The 20,426-nt window shown below is 37.1% G+C and overlaps 2 protein-coding genes across 2 annotated transcripts; one reads left to right on the forward strand and one right to left on the reverse strand.

Moving 5' to 3' along the window:
- Nucleotides 1–70: 70 nt before the first annotated feature.
- On the reverse strand, nt 71–3,633 carry LOC107817342 (FT-interacting protein 1-like). The gene has a single exon (XM_016643144.2). The coding sequence runs from the start codon at nt 3,491–3,493 to the stop codon at nt 203–205; it is 3,291 nt and encodes a 1,096-aa protein (XP_016498630.2). The 5' UTR covers nt 3,494–3,633; the 3' UTR covers nt 71–202.
- A 4,953-nt stretch (nt 3,634–8,586) lies between these two features.
- On the forward strand, nt 8,587–10,104 carry LOC107817341 (putative magnesium transporter NIPA8). Its single transcript, XM_016643143.2, has one exon. It carries the CDS (start codon nt 8,685–8,687, stop codon nt 9,696–9,698), a length of 1,014 nt encoding a protein of 337 aa, XP_016498629.1. The 5' UTR covers nt 8,587–8,684; the 3' UTR covers nt 9,699–10,104.
- Nucleotides 10,105–20,426: the final 10,322 nt, after the last annotated feature.

Below are 20,426 nucleotides of genomic sequence, written 5' to 3' on the forward strand. Positions count from 1 at the left end.
AAATCGACAATGGATCCAAGATAGTGTAGTTTGTCTTCTCACCGATTATAGTGACCGAAAGCTTAATCTAGGATAAAGTCATCTATTTGCTTGGAAGTTTACATAAGACTACAAGTTATACAAAAGAGTACACATGAAATTATTATTTGGAAATACAGACGGAAAAAGAAAAGAAAAGAAATGAAAAGCTGGAATTTTGAGCTTATAGCATGCTATCTGTTCTAGCTGGTAATCTCTTGAAGAAATTGCCAGGAACAGAGGGCATCCTGCTTCTGAACCTGGGATGCCTTAGCATATATAATCCAGCAACTAAAGCCACCACTCTAAAGGGAGTCGCATAAAGCATAACTGCTGCAAAAAGACTGAACATGATAAACAAACTGGTTGCTCTTGGATCTCTCCAGCTTAGCACCCCCTGCAGCCTCTCTCCTTGTGTTGCTATGTCCCCGACCACGGTCTGAACCCTCCCGGCCACACTTCTCAGCCTATCATACCTCATTCGAGCAATGTCCTGGGGCCTAGATGTTGGAAACGTGTCGAATTCTTCATCAAGCTCATCAGGGTGCACTGTTTCTGCCCATGAAAGCTTAGTGTCCATGTGAGGAGGGTGCCTTGGCCGGAAGCGATAGTTCCATAGTCCAATGAGGAACATGTAGAGAAACAGAGTTGGAAGAATCAACTCTGGATACCAGATCAGTATAAGGAAGAGGATGTGAACCAAGACTGAGGTGACTGGATTTTTCCAGTGACAAACATCACCAAACCATCGATTAATGGAGATTACGCCCGAAAGGAGTGACATGATCCTAAAGAAATTAGCCTTACTTCTTCTCATACTCCACATGTGAGAATCCACATCTAACATATACTCTACAACTTCTTTCCTGAGTGGTGGTTCAGCTCTAGCAAGCCTAATAGCAACAATGTTCATGGCTTGGTATCTCAAGTTATCTACTTGGTTGACAGTGAAAGGATGAAGGTAATGCATTTTGGGAAGCAAAGGGTGGCCATAGGTATGTATCATGTTGGCTAAAGAGAGGCTTGTGAATCTTACTGCCAGTTGGAGTTCCCCCATTTTCTTAACCCCTGATGGGTGCAGAACAAGAAGGGGATACGAATGAGTGTATATTCGATGAGATTCCAACGTTGATAATCTTATACGTACCTTTCCAATTCGCGAGTCTCGTGTTGCTCCAGTTCCTGGCTTCTCAACTCCCAAGTGGCAGTTATCAAAGACTCCCAATGTGATAACTGTGCAAGGATCATAAACTTCCCAAGTGTATTGCTCATTCCATTTGGGGCTGAAAGTGTCAAGAATGGTTCTTGTCCTTACCCATTTCTGACCATATTTAGCCACACAATAGGCATCTGTGCTTCCTCTGCCATCCTTCATCTTCATCGGAAGAAGCCCTTCTGCACCTAATATTCCAATTTCCAGTATTCCCACAGGTGGCTTCCATAGCTGTCGGGCTGTTGGCCTTTGATCGCTTATATACATGGCTGATTCATCCAGCACATGATATCCACCTTCAAGGCATACTCTGAGGTGAACTCTGCTTGAAAACTTGAGTTCATTCCTCCTGTCAACCTCCAAGGAACCAAAACCAAACTTGTCAAGGTTGAACCAGCGAGAATGGACAGGCCGATGGTCAAGCCTCTTCTCGAATGTGTTGAGTGGGAAACTTATCCTCCCAAGAACCTCATCTTTCATAGGGTGAACACGGTCCTCAATGCTGAGTACTAGCTGCTCCTCAAAAGGCTCAGCGGCTACAAAAACCAAATCTTCATTCCACATTGGATTTGCTGTTCGAGCAGGGCATATATCGGTCTTGAGCACCTGATTTCCCACCTGGGCTTTCACAAAAACTTCAGGGAGGCGGCTCTGGTCATTCGGGATGATGTCCTGAGCTTCAATAACATTTACTCTCAGGTACCAAAGTTTTGGAGAGACATAAACTTTGGACCTTACGCTCATAACCCCCTCTCCATGAACAAAGGCAGCATCTGCATGCCAGGCATCTGAGAATGCTTCATCTGCTTGTGTTCCCATCCAAATAGCAAGCATGATCTCCCCTCTTACTTTCCCTTCTCCTCGGCGATCCTCCAGTCTGTACCATTGAGGAGCCAGGGGACTATCAGGAGGAACTCTTGTTGGGACCTCATTCAAGTCAAAAACCACCCTTCCAAGATAATCATCTCTTCCCATCATATCTTTATCCTTCACAAAAACTTCAACAACTGAAGACTGAATTCGATCTTTAGAGAAAGCAAATACCTGGTTCCACTCAGGATTCATTTTCTTCTCAAAATCCTTTGTCCTTCCTTTGTAATTTCCCAGCTTCACTTCCACATATGGATCACAACTACCCGTGAGGACACTCTGTTGAAGATCTTTCGACTTGACAACTCGAACATATAGATAAAACATCTGCTCCACAAGGTCATATGTGCTTGCATATCTATCATTATTCATCCATCCTCTTCCTCCTCCATATCCTCCGCCACGTGGCCACTGCTCACCGAGCTGAGGATTTGTGTCCTTCAGCTCATACTCATCCTCAGGGTGGTCTACTTGATGCTGCATTGTCGGTTGGACACTTGGGTGGCTACGAATAGCTGGCGAGTGGTCTACTTGACGCTGCATTGTTGGGTGGACACTTGGGTGGCGATGAATAGCTGGCGGATGGTCTACTTGATGCTGCATTGTTGGTTGGACACTTGGGTGGTTATAAATAGCTCGGGGGTGATGGTCTACTTGATGCTGCGTTGTCGGTTGGACACCTGGTCTCTTCCTTATTTGTATGACTGGCTGCTGCATAGCTTGATGCTTGAAAATAAACTGAGATCTTTCCTCAATATGCTTAAAGGATTCTTTTCCCTGCTCACTTTGAGTAAGATGACCAGGTTTTTCTACTGAAGCAAAGCTAGAAGAAATGTCAGTGTTTTCATTTTCTAGTTTTGGACTACTACTAGCTTTAGGAGTATCAAGACTAGCAACTTCAGAGGGTAGAAGAGAAGCTGGTGGATTATCTAAATGTTCTTGATTTTCTGTGGAAGGAATATTTGAAGGACTAGAAGATTTTTGAGGATGTGAATTTGGATCAGATTCTGATGAAATATATATTTTGAGGCCAATTTCTCCTTTAACAAATGAGGAAAACCATTTCTTTTCAAGTTGGAATCTTTGATAAACCTCTTCTCCTTTCTTGACTATATTTGAGCAAGGAATTCTCACCCTTCCAAGAAAGTTTCTCCCTGGTATAGGCCTTCTCTCATGATACACTGAAACTTCAATGTATTTGTATTGGTAATTTCTTATATCATCAAGATTGAAGAGGAGTTTATGGTTCCAAATGGGGTTGAGATTCTTAGGGACTGTTCTGGTTTTGCTAAGTTGGTTTTCAAAATCAACTTCTACAAATGGACTGACTGATCCTTCACCATCTTTGGGCATAAGATCATGAGCATCTATTACTTCTATTATGAGCTTCATTCTACCCTTTTTGTTCTTGTTTTTTTGCAACTAGGAAATAACTCCTTTCAAGATATCTTAAACTCAACTCTCAAGTAACCAGATTCTAATATTTAACAAAGACAGTAGTAAGCTAAAGGAAGGAAGTAAACAACTTTGTTTTTTTTTTAGTGTGTAGTATCAAAGTGCATTGTACAAGAAAAGAATGATTTGATGAAGAAGCTGTTGAATAGTTCTAGAGGAAAGATTCTATGAAACAGAAATGGAGGGAAAGGAATAAATTTTTGGCAAAATAGATAACAAACTAGTAGTTCAATATGATATGCAGAGAAAAGAAGAAGAGAAGGAAAATAAAAGGAGAAAAATATAGAAGAAGAATGAATTTGTTAATGTCTGCTTGAACATGAAGACTACAATCTCAGTGAAAAAAACCCAAAACTAGCTCACTTCCATGTAAATTTAGGTTCAGATATGAGTTTAACTTGTATGTTGTAGAACATTTTTACACCATATATTAATGTCTATATTAGTCCTAATACAGGAAGGGGATCCTTGGAGCAACGGTCAAGTTGTCTCCATGTGATCTATAGGTCACGTGTTCGAGCCATGGAATCAAGCACTCATGCTTGCATCAGGGTAGGCTGCCTACATCACACCCCCACGGAATGCAATCCTTCCTCGGAATTAAGGCAAGGAATGAGAAATATGAAAATAAGAGCTTCCGTTCAAACAATTTGTGAAAAATGTCGACTAATTCGCGGGGACAAAATATAGTAATTTGTTCCAACCGAGACATAAACAAAGACAAAGATCATGCGTGAACACGAGATACTTTGTGCACCGGGCTGCCCATTATTCCTAATATAATACCGATAAATTCTTTATACTGATAATGTATTTATGTGAAGTCCTTCAAATATTTTGTAACAATACTCCAACTTACATGTCTAACTGTTCCCTATTGTTCAAACTTCAAACCAACGTAGGGAAACTTGGCTAAAAGTGACTGTTGAGCCTCTCTTAATGGTGTCAAACATACACTTTTGGATTAAGATATAGTCTGCTGGTTAATTTGTTCCACACTATTTTTCTCTTTTAGCGTTTATTTGTACTTTAAGCTAGAAACAGAGAACATTCTAGATGTTTATTCCATTCTTCTATTATTTTTTTTCTTTTAAATTTAAAAAGAATATGAGTAGTAAGAAAGTATTTAACGAAAAAAAGGCCTATATTCTTGAGAGCTATGATTACCCCAACTGGAGTTGGCCTCTTAGCTGCTTTTAAGCCCTTGTCACATAAATAATAACTAAAATAGTCTTTAACAAGTAGAATTAGTAACTTGCAAAATAAGACTGATCGATAATGTGGTACAACATACTAAAATATATTGATATTAATTTTTTTTATACTGATAGTATACATAAGTTAAATCTTACAACAATTGGCAAAACATAGAGAAAAAGAAATAAAATTAGGTATTTTTTCTCATCTGTCCAATCTTTAGTGGATATAGTTATTTGATACCTATACTGGTGGAAGACTGCGATTATATAAAAAACAAAAAGAAAGAAGAGAGGGAAAATCTTTAAATTTGAGCTAAAAGGAAAATGCCTTACTTGGATCTTGTGATCTTTTAAGGCATTCCATTCTTGTTATATGAGGAGAAAAGAAGCATGTGAGGATCCAAAATAGTCACACACTCAACTGAAGCTAAAAGGTTAAAGTAGACAATTTTAGGGGTTTTCTATGTATAAACACTACCCAAAGATGCCTTTTAATTTAGCGCTTTATTCTTTTCTTAATCACTTACATCCCTAGCTTCTTTAGGCTAGAAACAAAGTTGCATTTCCTTTATGATTAAAACACCACAATAAATAATAGTTATATTAAAACTAAATGTAACTTAATTGCAGTATACATTGTCAAATATTCATTAAAAACTCATAGGTAAACTATATGTAAAAGCACCTGAAAGAATGTTAGAAAATATCATACACATATATGTAGGACGTGTATATTATTACAGTTTCAGATAGCCACCAATGATAATAAGTCCATATAAACAAAGTATATTCATTTTCAAGCAAGTTGTGCTATATTCGACTTGAACTTAGTGTAACTCGCGTCCGTTTTAAGTTTATTTTTATCTTAAGTTTTATTCTAATGTTCGAACTTAAAATAAAATAAAATAAAATGGTAGCTCGGTCCCATTATACGTGGGGTTCGGAGAAGGGCCGGATCGTAAGGATCTATTGTTCGACCTAACTAGCATAAAATTATAATCTCACACTATTTATCCATTGGCAGTCATAACTAGGGGTGACAAACGGGCGGATCGGGTCGGATATGGTTCGGGTAAAAAACGAATAATGCAAACAACGGATATGAGGAAAGACATGGATAGTGCAGTTGATCATTTCTTCCTATTTCGTGCACCAGTGCTAGCTCTGTATGATTTCCTAGGACACCATAATAACAACTTTTAGAATCCCTAGCTACAATTTTATACCTCTAATCCCATGTGAAGAGAAGGTTTATTTCTTAGGTTCATGGGCCAGCCCAATCAATTAACATAATCCATTACAATATTTGGACTTAGCTCTGGGTCATAAAGGGAGAAATTCAAAAATAGCCAGATTTATAAGTGGTCGTTCAAAAATAGTTCAATTTTAAAAGTAAACGAAATTTAGCCACTTTTCATGTAAAGATAAATCTGAACGAAAATACTGTTCAAGATCCGGAAAAATACTCCAGCATAATATACTGGAATTAATATACTGGAGTTCTAGTATAATATACCGGTCCAACATAATATACTGGAGTTTGGAACACCGTGCTCCAGTCTCCAGTATATTAACCTGGAGCCAGCAAAGTATACCGGTCCAGCATAATATGTTGCAAGTTCATATACAGGTGCATCGAACTCCAGTATATTATGCTGGACCGGTCTTTGTTGCAGCAAAATAGTGGCTATTTTTCATTGATTTGGTAAATGCTGGCTATTTTTAAATGATCAGTCCAAAAACTGGCTAGACCGTGCTATTTTTACGTCATAAATTGTGGACTAAACATACGTAGTTTTTAGAGGAATTTACATCGAGTACAACTCATTTTGGGGAGAAGCTACAAATTCTAGCTTCTTCTAAAAAGCAGAAGCAGAAAATTAAGTTGTTCAAGACAAAAATATCATTACAATAAATTTATATTTTCCAAATTATCCCTCATTAATTTAATATTTTTCTTTCCCTTTACCTTTTTCTTTTTATTTCTACTATACATTTCTTCTCTTTTTTATTTTAATTATATTTATTCTCTTTCTCCTATTACTAAGAGTGGATTTAAATTTATATTGAATGATGTATTTTGACATACTTAAATTATCATGTAAGCAATAAACCAACACTCAATGTTATTGCTTTGGAATAACTATATTTTATATTAATTGGAATTTTTAATTTATATTTATTATCCTATAATTAATATTAAATTTATTTTTCTTTTCTAAATAATACTAATTATAAAATAGTAATTAGGTATACTATAATTACTAAGTTCTAAACCATAGTATTTTATGAAAAAATAAAAATTGTGTGGGGTAGCCACTTTTTAAAGTGGTATGTGTCACACCTGTATTTTTAATGCAATAGTAGTCACTAGTCTATTAAAATTAATATGAAAAGACTGTGTTACCCTTTCTTTTATCTCTTTTCCTTCCCAAATCCTCGGACAAGCATGACAGTTTCAGATGACACTGGATCCACTTCAGCTACGACAAATACTACTTCAAATGATTCATTGGCAATTAATACTTTCGATGGTTCAAAAGAAACACTGAATGCAGATGATTTTATAACAGTTGTAACGTATTCTCCAAGTCCATACGATGATTTCAGGCAATCAATGCAAGAGATGATGGAGGCGAGACTGAATGATCTAGGCAAAATCAATTGGGAATTTATGGAAGAGCTTTTGTTTTGTTATTTTAATTTGAACTATAAGAAATCGTACAAATATAAAGTATCTATCAATTATTATTCCCAATTTTGTTGTTAATAATGATTTCGATAATTGTAATCTTGATGTTTTTGGCGAGGCAAATAAAGTCAGTGCAATTCGAGGTGTTATCGGGTTACACAAAATGCATAGCAGAAGACATAAAGAGTCATGGTTGTGGTAGGTACTTGGTCCTGAACTTAGACTAACAAACTCAAAAGTTAAGGATAATAGGTCATGAACTTACAGTTACAAGTTCAAAAGTTAAGGACATGTAATCCTGAAGTTCTGAAGTTAAGTTTAAAAGTTAAGGACATGTAATCCTGAAGTTCTGAAGTTAAGTTCAAAAGTTAAGGACATGTAGTCCTGAAGTCCTGAACTTAGAGTTCCAAATTCAAAAGTTAAGGACATGTAGTCCTGATGTCCTGAAGTTAAGGACATGAGCAGAAGGGCACTTTCGTCCGGGCAGTTAAAGTTTATTAAAGCAGTGGCTAAAAACTAAAGATATTTATACAGTGGCTTCAAAGTAAATACATGTGTTATTAGTGGCTAACTGTGCCATTAAATGACGAGTCATAAATCCAACCCCCTTAACATGAATTGAGTTTCCTCTTTTTATGTTACTTTGTGGAAAAAATATTATTTTAAAAGAAGTTAAACTAATGTATTTTTCTCAAATTATTAACTTAATTCTTTCTAATTTACAATTTTTTATTTTTTATGTTTATTTGTGTTGCATTTTGTATGTTGATTACGTTATTTGACCTGTTTTGGCATAATAATTTGATGAGTCATTTCAAGTTGAACTCGATCGGTGAAAATCAATAAACTGGTTTTTAAACTTGGATAAGTTGTGAAGGGTTGATTTTGTCGCTCTACCGTGCTTTTTTTATTCAGTGTTTTGTTATTTAGTTGTCTTATTACGTAGGGTATGTTACAAATATTGAGTAACGTATGAAAACGTGGCTCTATGGAAGTCTAAACTTCTAGAAATTATTCCTGAATTCAAACATATGCTGTGCCATGCAAGAAAGGAAAGAAACAAAGCCACCAGCTTTGATTTTTCCCAGTCAAAGTTGTCTTGGCCTTTTGATTTGTCTATATTGACTACCCACAAGAAAGGTTAGGATATCCTTCCCTCTGCTTTTCGGCCACAATTCAAGCGATTCCATCGCATATATACTCAGGCAACTGTGAACAATCTTTACTTGTTTCATCCATGGGGGAATGGGTAATTGCAGCCATTATCAATTTGTTAGGAAGCATTATCATTAACTTTGGAACCAACCTCCTTAAATTAGGCCACGATGAGAGAAAGAAACACTCAAAAGTTCCAATCAAGAAACCCATTATATACTTCCAAACATGGAGAGCTGGTATTCTATTCTTTGCAATAGGAAATTGTCTCAATTTCATTTCATTTGGGTATGCTGCTCAATCACTTCTAGCAGCTTTAGGATCTATACAATTTGTCTCAAACATCGTTTTCGCCTACTTTCTTTCCAACAAAACAGTGACAATCAAATTAGTGTTAGCCACTGCCTTTATTGTTGTTGGTAACATATTCCTTGTAGCCTTTGGCAATCACCAGTCCCCTGTTTACATGCCAGAGCAATTGGCTGAAAATTACACAAACACTACATTTCTCCTTTACTGTTTCACTTTGGTGGTATTAGTTGTTGTTTTACATCATTCAGTTTACAAGAGAGGAGAAGGGCAAATGCTGGTTCCATTTTCATATGCACTTGTTTCTGGTGCTATTGGATCATGTTCAGTATTGTTTGCTAAGTCTCTTTCAAACATGTTAAGATTGTCAATGTCATCAACCGGTGGTTATGCAATATTGAACAGCAGGTTCACGTATTCGATGCTGCTGATGTTTCTAAGTACTGGTGGATTTTGGATGGCGAGGTTAAACCAAGGACTTTCGCGCTTTGATGCTATACTTATTGTCCCTATGTTTCAAATAGCTTGGACTTTTTTCTCCATTTGTACTGGTTTTGTGTACTTTGAGGAATACAAGGTGTTTGATACTTTGAGAACAACAATGTTCATTCTTGGAATGATTTCTGTGTTTGTTGGCTGCTATTTGCTAGCACCTGAAGATGATGAATCATATTCAAAAGGAGGTGAAGTACTCAAGGATGAGAAGAGGCTGTTCATGCCATCTCAAGACACCCAAATTAAGGATATAGAGATCATTTGGACAAGTTATGGTGATGAAAACTGCTAACATGATTGGAGCAAATTCTCATTTGAAGACGATGGTGTCGTATAGGCGCAACCAGGATTTCAACGTTATGGGTTCTGAATTTTAGAACGACAATTTTAAGTGCTAATAATTGGATTCTACATATGTAATGAATTTCTCAATACAAATACATTTTTTGAGCAAAAGCTACAAAGTTCGGTCCAACATGTAGACGGGCTTCTAGCTCTGCCCTTGGACGGTGTGACAATCTTGGAGACAACTGCAATGCTGCACCAGGGTATCAACTTGGACTATGAGGGGGGTGACATTGGTTCGTGGTGACGGACATGACAATGGCACGGGCAGAAAGGCTTTGTTGAATCCCTTTCGTTGTCAAAATTATATCTTGTATATAAGATAAATACAATTTTTTTTGTACATACTGAAATTTTGGAATTCCTTTCACATAAGGAAAGCTTCTATTTTATAATCAAAAAGTAGCTTAAAAATGGTTTTAGGCTGCAAATGCAACTCTTAGGTGTTGCATCTTTGCACATTCTGAATTACCTTACTACAATTCTTGATTCCGTAGACATAGTGATTACTTCTTTCTTCTTTATGGAAATTATTCAAGGGTGCTGGGCCTTTATTTCTCATTCAACTAAAGGTAAAATGACACTAAATAGTTGCTTTCAAAATAATAGCCGGAAAAATATATATTTTTTGCATATATATATACATTCTATATGTTATATACAAAAATTATATAAATTTTATACACTTCTTAAGCTACCAAATATAAATAGTTTATAACGAAGGCCAAAAGTAAAAAAATATGCGCTTAGCCCACTCGTAGTCTGTCATAAGGCAGCAAGGTGCTGGAAGGGATGGGAACAGGATATGTTGTAAAGGTAGAGCGGGAAGGGGGAAATAATTAAAGGAAAGTGTCATGACCCGCCACATCATCATGCCACATAGGTGCCACTTGGCATATATTTTTGCCATATGGAATGGTTACATAAGTTAGGGAAAAGATCTTGGTGGAATATTCTAGAACTATGGAGAATTTCCTTAGAAAAGTTCTAGATATTTATGCATTTGTAGGAAGGTTCTAGAGAAATATAGAAGTTTCCTTAGGAAGACCCTAGAACCCTATAGAATTGTTAGGAAAGTCCTTAGAAGAATCTAGTTGTCTAGAATATTCTAGAGAAGGACTTAGTTGTAAATATGGAAGGACTTGTAGAACAATTATTATTTACATACTAGCCCCTAGGTGATTAGTATAAATAGGGGCATTCATTTGTAATTCATCAACCAAGCAAAACAATCAAGTTTTCTCTAATAAAAAAGCTTCCTTTGACAATTCTCATGTGTTCTAACATTTCTTAGCGATTATGAGTGTAGTAGGGCTGACTTGGCATAACAAGAACGTGAGCAAGTTATGCAAGATCGTGAGTGAGTTGCCAAGTGTCGCATGTGCGCTTAGTTTAAGACTAAGGATGTGACAACGTGGTATCAGAGCAAAGGTTGAAACTAAGGGAATGACGAACATCGGAGAAGTTAATGCTGCCAACACCAAGCCAACGTCATCTAGGATGATGCTGGCAAGAGCGGCCGTAACAAAAAGAGGAATACCACCAACAAGAGCCAGGAGGTACCACCCGAGGTTGTGCCAAACGAGAGGCTTACATCCCAAGAACCATCTGCCACTGAGGCGAGCGAGGATGAAGCAGAGGTCCTGCCGGAGGATGTCTCGCTCGGTAAAGAGTGGGTGATGAAGGTGAATGTGGGGATGGACGCCGTCGAGATCTTTGGCCAACGCTTGGGGAAGGTAGAAGTCACCCTTAGAGTTCTTGAGGGACACACTCTTAAAGAAATTGAGAGCATCCGAAATGACTTGCAGGGGCGTACGCATGTCGAGATGGAGCTAAGGAAAACCATCACTACCTTGGAGTGCAGACTTATGGAGGCATTGAGCATTATCAATGCCATGAAGGCAAAGATAGAGTCGCTCGAGGAGCATGTTGACGCTAGCGTGACCGAGGCAAACAGTAATGTTGTTGTGACGATGGAGACCAAGATCGAGGCTCCCAAACTGCCAATGTTCAAAGGTGTTTGTGATGTACAAGAAGTAGAGAACTTCCTTTGGCACTTGGAGAACTACTTCAGGCATGGCAATGTGAGAGATGACGAGGCCAAGATCAACACTGCTGTGTTGTACCTCTCAGAGATTGATGCGCTGTGGTGGCGTCAAAAGTGTGCTGACATGGAAAAGGGGCAATGCAACATTGAGACGTGGGACCAGTTCAAGAAGGAGTTGAAGAAGCAATTCTACCTGGTGAATGTGGTGTATGAGGCTAGGCGGAATCTAAGGGAGCTCCGACAGACGGCCACAATTCGGGAGTTTGTGCACGAGTTCACTACCTTAATGCTGCAAATCCCGTCATTATCCGAGGAAGATTCACTCTTTCATTTCATGGATGTGTTGCAAAATTGGGCAAAGCAGGAGTTAAGAAGACACCAAGTATCCAATTTGGACGAGGCCATAGCGGTAGCCAAGTCACTTGTGGAGTTCAAGATGGAGTCTACCAAGTCCAAAGAAGACAACTTCGAGAGGGGTGAGGGAGATCATGACGAGGACAATGGGAAAGGCATAGCCGATGTATACAAGGATAATGGCAAGGGGCCATCATATAATGGACAGGGGTCCAAGAGAAACGACAAGGGGCCGGAAAACAATAGTGACTACGTGCCTAAAGGAGGGTGCTACTTTTGTAAAGGATCACATCGGGCAAGTGAATGCCCAGAGTTGGGTAAGCTTGCAACAATGATTGAGAATTTTGCTCAGGGACAAAAGGGTGACACACGAAAGACCGCTTGCATTGGAGGGATGCGCTTGGAATCTAAGCCGAAAGTAGGGGATTCCGAAGCCTATCTTGGCGCCATGCAAATAGAACATGGTGGTAGCAAAAAAAGTTGGGCGGACATAGTTGAAAGGGATGGTAAGTTACAAAATGATGGCACACTATCAGACTTAGATGATGCACCGAGCAGAGGGGTCAAGTTCTCTAGCAAGGATGGGACCACGGAGGGCAGCCAAATAGGGAGTGAAAGCATAGACCCGATTCTTGAGAAACTTCTGGACTTGGTTGAGTCATGGGGAGATTCAGGCCAAGAGAAAGGGGAGGGGGGGCATCAGATGGGCGGAGGTTCGAGGCCATTATTGCTAGTCGTCCAAAGTACAAACGGCATAAGAAGAGAGGTGACCAGTACCTTGTGAAATGGGAAGGCGAACCGCTTCATAGAGCATCATGGTAATGGACAAAGATCTCCGGCGATGCCAAGGCGAGGTGCGCGCATACGTGTCGATGCTTTGTGCCGAGGGCGGCACAAAATTGGGTGGGGGAGGGGGAGTGTCATGACCCGCCACATCATCATGTCACTTAGGTGCCATTTGGCATATAGTTTTGCCATATGGAATGGTTACATAAGTTAGGGAAAAGATTTTGGTGGAACATTCTAGAACTATGGAGAATTTCCTTAGAAAAGTTCTAGATATTTATGCATTTGTAGGAAGGTTCTAGGGAAATATAGAGGTTTCCTTAGGAAAACCCTAGAACCCAATAGAATTGTTAGGAAAGTCGTTAGAAGAATCTAGCTGTGAAGAATATTCTAGAGAAGGGACTTAGTTATAAATATGGAAGGACTTGTAGAACAATTATTATTTACATACTAGTCCCTAGGTGATTAGTATAAATAGGGGCATTCATTTGTAATTCATCAACCAAGCAAAACAATCAAGTTCTCTCTGATACAAAAACTTCATTTGGCAATTCTCATGTGTTCTAACATTTCTTAGCGATCATGAGTGTAGTAGAGCTGACTTGACATAACAAGAACGTGAGCAAGTTATGCGAAATTATGAGTGAGTTGCCAAGTACCACACGTGCGCTTAGTTTAAGACTAAGGACGTGACAAAAGTCTGAGGTAACGAATGAGAAACCTCAAAGAAGAAATTAAAAAGAGCACACATATAAAAAAGGAAAAAGAAATTATTACGTATATCTCTAAGAGTTTTGAAAGATGAATACCTCAAAAAATGTTTATTTTCTTTTGCATTCAATTTTAGATAAAATTTACTAAACTGGGTGACAAAATGTTTATTCTCATTTTTTAAGATTTCATAAACTTTTAGAGTTCTAAATAGAAATTTTCATTCTAATCCGCTTGTCTTTAAATTATTTCATTTTGGCCAAATGGCCTCCGAGCCCCTTAAACTAGCACCCAATTTTAAAGCCGACATATGAACTTTGTATTTTTTTATTTGAACACTTATATTTGACAGAATAATTATTAATTAACACCTTTGACCATGGACTATGTTTATATGGTGGTAGCTTATCTTACGTGGACATAGTGCGTGCAAGTCACATTTAAATGACGCGTGTGTCTATTACTATTCATTAAAAAGATTGTAAAATCAAAAAAATAAATAGAAACTATAAGGAAAACCAAGAAAGGAGAAGAAAAAAAACTTTCAACCTACTTCTTTCCCATCGTTGTTTTTCCCATTCCCGTCCGTCCAGTTTTTCGTTTACATCTTCTTCCGAATTAGTTCTATTCCCATTTTACTATTCCTTTACCCTTTATCCTCCCCATTGTTCTACTATGTTAATGAAGTCAATAATTTTTTTTTCTTTACCATTTGTTTTCTTGTGTATGCTCCTTCTAATTTCAACAGAGAGAATAAAATTGTCAACAATCCTTAATTGATACTGTAACTGATTTTGGGCGTAACTTTCGTCGGCAAAACAAAATAATTGCGCAAAAGGGACATCGGGTTTCATTGTATTCATAGGGTCTGATCGTACCCATTAATATTGTTTCTGATTTTACAAAAGGCTAGCAAATGATTTGAAGAAGAGAAGAGTAATTTTTCTTGAAGTTGTAGTGATTTTTCTTTTATTTTGACATTGGATTCAGTGATTATTTTTTCTTTCTTCTTGATGTTTATCCATTTTGATTTTTTCGACATTAGGAAGTCTCACTTTTAATGGATCAGATCATAACTTTCACCATTAAAATGGTAGCTGGGCGGGGAAATTATTCCAGCACAGATATGGTGAAGAAGAAAATAAGAGAAATAGAAGAAAAAGTAGAAATTAATAAACTTATTCTAGCACAGTTATGGGGTTTGTTTTCGCGCCCTTAATGTGTAACAATCCCATTGGTCATTTGCTGACTGGATGGACACGTATGTGAATGTGTAATACACGCGTGTAGGGTCAGGGGTCAAATGTGTTTATTAGTTAAGGGTTTCTTGAGTTTGAGTGTTCAAATGGGAAAGTCCAAAGTTTGTGTATCGGCTTTCAAAAGCCCTACAAATTTAAGTGGCCAGGAAGCTATTACGTCTTTCATTTTCAAGTTATTTAGTTGTTCCTCCATATTATGGAAAACTACAAAATTCAATATGTTTATAGGATTCTCCTAGTGTAAGGAATTAAGTGTTTGATTCTAACCTATAGAGAGGCGTATTCATAATTGAATCATAATATTTGAGTATTCAATAATAATAACAATAATAACAACAATACTAACAACACTTTAAAAAAGAACAATTTTTTTTTCTAACAAAATATTCTAAGACCTTCGTGTTATCATATTTATAGTTAAGAAAATGTCAAATAAGCTTCGAAAACTATACTTGTTCGAGTGTTTGGTAAAGATTAAGAAGTACTTTATATTTTAGAGATTTTAACATCAAAATACTTTCAGTGAAATTTAAAATATGAAGTGTGTTATATAAAATTTAGGTTTCATATGTAGGTACCCTTCGTAAAAAGTTTGACCACTATCAAATTATAAGGGCAAAGTTGAAGGTTAAGGTAGTAAATAGTGGTTTAGAATTTATATATTGTAACAAGCAATTACAGATTAGGAATGGTACTCATAAACAAATTTGAATGCAAGTTGTTAAAAAGAAGTACTAGTAAAAAGACTATTTTCAGTAATTCCTTACCCCTAAAGCAGTTTAAAATGTGGTATTTTTTAGTGTTTTGTTTGATTCTGGTGTTTGGAACTAGATGTTCAAAGTCAGGTGGATCAAAAATTCAAAATTCTATGGGTTCAACTTATAAGGTAATTGTCACATCTCCTTTTTCCTATACTCGTAGAAGGGTATAAGAGAGTTTTTCCAATTTAAGTGACAATCGAAACCGGAATATTTATTTTAAAATTCAGAGTCGCCACTTGGGATAATTTTGTGGTGCCCCAAGTCACCGGTTCAAATCCCGACTCGAGGAAAAGATTGACTCTGTATTACATTCCGTGAACACAGAAATCCGGGTAAGGAATTCTGTTAACTCGGAAGAAGGTATTAGGCATTCCCGGATTTCGTGGTTCTAGCACGGTTGCTCAACTGTCATAATTGGCCTACTATCTGATTTTAGTACATGTTTTAACCTATGGTGCAATTTTAAATTATTAACCGCTTTTAATCATTTTTAAGGAAGATTGCAACGTCATTTAAAATACATCTTGAACCACGTCACATAAATGCACCCGCGGTCCCCGACATATTTTTTCTAACATTGTTGAGATTTGGATTTGGGTCGCATAAATGCGCACCCTAGTTTAGGAAGGTAAATTATTAAAATAGCACGCCTAAAGCAACTCCGCACTTTCAAGTTTGCGAGGGCCATGGAAATTCAACTAAATGGCACGCCTCGAGTTCTAAGGATTAAAAAATATTAATTAAATGAGGGTCATAGCTATTTGTGTTGTTAATATGGCACACTTCAAATAATTTGGAGAGCACTACTTAGTAAGGGACACATTAAATCCAACCCGAATTGAGGTTCAACTTACTTCGGCTAGTCGTTAATCCAATTACAAGGAAGCCAACTATTAATTCTTATGAGGCCGTTTGGGCCAGAGGGACAGACGCAACAAGCATCCTATTTTTTTAAAAGATTGGGTCCAAAGAGCAGCCCCAAATTCGAGAAACGTGCTGGAAGCCTCATGGGCTTATCCGGGTGGACATGAAGCCCAAGCAAAGAAACACTGAACATTTAAGCACAATTCATTAAAATACCAACTAAATTGGTTTAAAGCCCTTTTTCTAGATTTCAATGATTTATAAAGTGAACTAAATTCCCCAATAAAACTTCCGTTCCCGAATCCAAATCCATTAATTAAAATTGCAACAAGGACACATCAATGATAACTTTTCAATTAAAAAAAATTCAACTATACCCAAACTGTTTACTTGAGTTCATGTCCCTAATACCACCAATCGAAACAAACAATCATGAAATAAATTACAAAACTCATGTATTTCATGCCTTTGTATAGAGAAACTTTACTGAAAGCAATTGAGAGCAAATGAACTAAAAAAAATGGCTGAAACTTGTCAGCACTCCAAACAGATCCCATGTGAGCATGAATTGACTCATCTAACAATTAGCAAGCGCGTGTGAGAGTCAAAGCCATACTAAGGCCATAAATGATCACCTCTCACACAAAATAACTTCGTCTACTATCCAACAGTGACACATTAAGGCTACAAATGCTACAATATGAAATTCAACTAGTAAACCATTTATCAAACCATACTAACACAAGATCTACTCTATCAAACTATAACTCAAGAACCATATATATGCTAGGCATTGTTCTGTAAACATGTTGGATCCAAGTTTCATACACTCTACAGTAATAACCTTGCAACCCCCTTTCATTTTTCATCAAACATATCTTATGAATAAACTTTATGACTAACAGATTGAGACTTCAAATGGATTTCCAGAAGCAACACAAACACTTCTATAGATCTGGACAGAAAATGTCATTGCAAAACTGGCCTCATACTACAACACGTCTAATAATCCACACATACAATAGATTTCAATCATTATTACAAGCCAACATTCTGAATTTAAACTCCTATTCCAACTTACCAACAAAACCTCAAGCTACTAACATGAATAAACAAGCAAACACATGCAGAAAAACTAAATGACTACAGAACTGAGGGAATTTAATAACATAAGATGGCAAAATCTAGCAGTAATTACAGCAAGAACTAGTGTTTTCCATTTACATTCCAACTCAGGTTCACAGATCTTTACACAAACTTAATCAGACTTCAGTTCCATCATAGTTTCAAAAGAATACCTGGAAATGAGAAAAGAAATAGAGCAAGTGAAGAATCAGTGGATAGCAACAGCAGTAGAAAAAGGCCTAGATTAAGGAAATAACCAGCAAAACAACTTAAAACCAGTCGGAAGAACAGTAGAAAATCACTTAATCAACACCCGACTTAAAACCAATCTCAAACCATCTTTCAACCCAGAAATACAACCAAGGAAAGTTCAATAGTTCTAGCTAATCTGAAGGACATAAACAAGCAGAATTGTGGTGATTTTCAGCCTAGAAATGCAGAGAAATCAGTGTGCTTTCCAATATTTTTTAGCCGTCTTAGTTTTTGCAGGATTTTATCTCTAAATTTCTCCCTTGAGCTGGAAGGAAAAGATGCCTTTATAGGCAAGGTGTTAGGGCAGCCTAAAGAAATCAGATTTTGCAATTAGACCCTTTTGGAATTTGGTTTTTGCTTAGAAATCCTTAGGTTAAAGAACAGATTTTCAGCCCAGTCCCTAACCCAACTTCCTAGAAGCTTCCTCAGTCTGTTACATAAGATTCCCCTAGCCTAAATTCCTAGACTACCCTTTATGACCCCTGGGCAGACAGAGTATGGGTCAAATTGACCTAATTCAAAGTGTTAATGGGTCTGTTAAAAACCAATTCGACTCCCTTTTGGGCTCTTTGATTTCCCAATTCAAATCAAGATTGAAAGCTCAAAAACTTCTTGAATATTCAATTACAGAGTCTCAAAACTCAAAAAATTCGGGCCCAAACAGAAGCAAAATCTAATACGTCTAAACTTAGCACCAGAACACAAACAATAACAACCTAAAACTAACATGCAGATATAGACGGTGTGAAGAAATGGGAAATAAAAATCAGAAAACTAAAAGAAAGAGTAGAATAAGATGAGAAGAGAACAAATAAATAGAAATTAAATAACAAAAGGTAAAGAACAGAAAAATACCTAAAAACAAACTCGGACCAGTAAGAAACGGAGATCGAATCTTCAAAACCTTCCAATTTTCGGTCTAATTCGATCTTAATCGTGTGTTCTTACCAAGAACATACGAATAAAGTCGGAATAGGCCTAAATCTTCAAGAAAACTCGAATCAGGGACTTTGGGGGTTTTAAGGTTCAGATCTTTGATCCAATATTCGAGAGGTTCAAGTCTGATTCGAAGGAAGATAATTGTGGATTTGGTATGAGGGGGTCAGGGGGATTGTAGGGTGTTAGTTTGGATCGGTTTGGGACCGGCGCCGCCGGCTGGGAGCGGTGGAAAAGGGGGCGGCTTCTCTGAGGATGGTAAGTTTGAGAGATGAGACGAGGGGGGGGGGGGTTAAGGGTTCGGACATTTAAATACTAATATTGAGTCAGTTTCGAACCGTTTGATCTACTGAGATCAACGGTCCAGATCAAAGTGAATGAAACGGTGTCGTTTTAATAAAAGAAAGGGGGGTTAGACTGGGTAAAGGGCGGGTTTGGGCTCAGTTAAATAGGTATGGGGGATATTTATTTGGGCTGGGGGGAACTTAAATAGATCTAGCCCAATTCAGACTCCTTTCTCTCTCAATTCAATTTTCTTTTCTTTTTTTTTATTTTTAAATTATTTTTCAATTTCTTAAAAATAAAAATAAAACCTAAACTAATTCCTAAATCAAATTAATCCTACCACATTGAATTAACTAAATTTAACTAATAATTACCACAATTAATTAAAACCAAATTAAAGGAAAAACTACCAAAATTTAAAACTAAAATTAAAAAGTGTAAAAGTAAGTTATTTTTTGTGATTTTTCCATTTTTATAAAACAACTAACTTGATAATTAATGTAAAAAATGTAAAATTAAATCCTAAATGCAAATGCAACATATTTTTTGTATTTTTCATGAATTAAATAACGTGCACAGATAAATGCAAACAATCGACAAAAATGCCACAAAAATTTACAAAATTGCAAATAATATGAGAAATTTATTTTCTTGAATCTATGGGAGTAATTCATATAGGGCAAAAATTACGTGCTCACAGCTGCCCCTCTTTGCTCGGAAACACGAAAAGTTGTCGTGCAAAGAAAAAGTGAGCGGATACGAGCGATTTGCCCGTTTGAATACTCTGTGGGAAGCATTTTTGAAAGATTTGACCGTGCCCTGCTTTCGAGGTTGCCTACATATCCTTGGCTATAAAGGAATCAGATCAGTGTAGTTCGGAAAGTTTCGGTAGCTGGGACTACCATGAAGCTGTGATTTCACTATTGCTGTTATTGCTGCTACTACTTACTGAATTCCTTATTACACCATGACAAAATAAAAGAATCTAGACTAAACTATGATCTATGTATTACAAGAATCCTATCTATATCCTCAAACTTGATCTTGTGGTTCCTGTTGCCCTGTTGACTTGTATTCTCCAGGTGAAATTCCTTTGTTGTCGATTTGAATTATAATCTGAGATGCTTTCCTTTTTCTTCAGGTGGGCGCCTGATTGCTGAACTTGAACTGTCTTCATTCAAACATTGCTGCTTTCCCTTTGTTATTCAGGTGGGCTCCTGATTACCAACACTTGCTCTGCTTTTCCTCGAAACTTGAACTGTTGCTTTGTTCTTCAGGTCGTGATTACCGACCCT

This window comes from Nicotiana tabacum, chromosome 22 (assembly GCF_000715075.1).
Source record: "Nicotiana tabacum cultivar K326 chromosome 22, ASM71507v2, whole genome shotgun sequence".
Lineage (NCBI taxonomy): Eukaryota > Viridiplantae > Streptophyta > Magnoliopsida > Solanales > Solanaceae > Nicotiana > Nicotiana tabacum.

Bases quoted from the DNA above. Each gene is read 5' to 3' on its own strand.
- LOC107817342 (XM_016643144.2), bottom strand. From the start codon at position 3,493: ATGAAGCTCATAATAGAAGTAATAGATGCTCATGATCTTATGCCCAAA.
- LOC107817341 (XM_016643143.2), top strand. From the start codon at position 8,685: ATGGGGGAATGGGTAATTGCAGCCATTATCAATTTGTTAGGAAGCATT.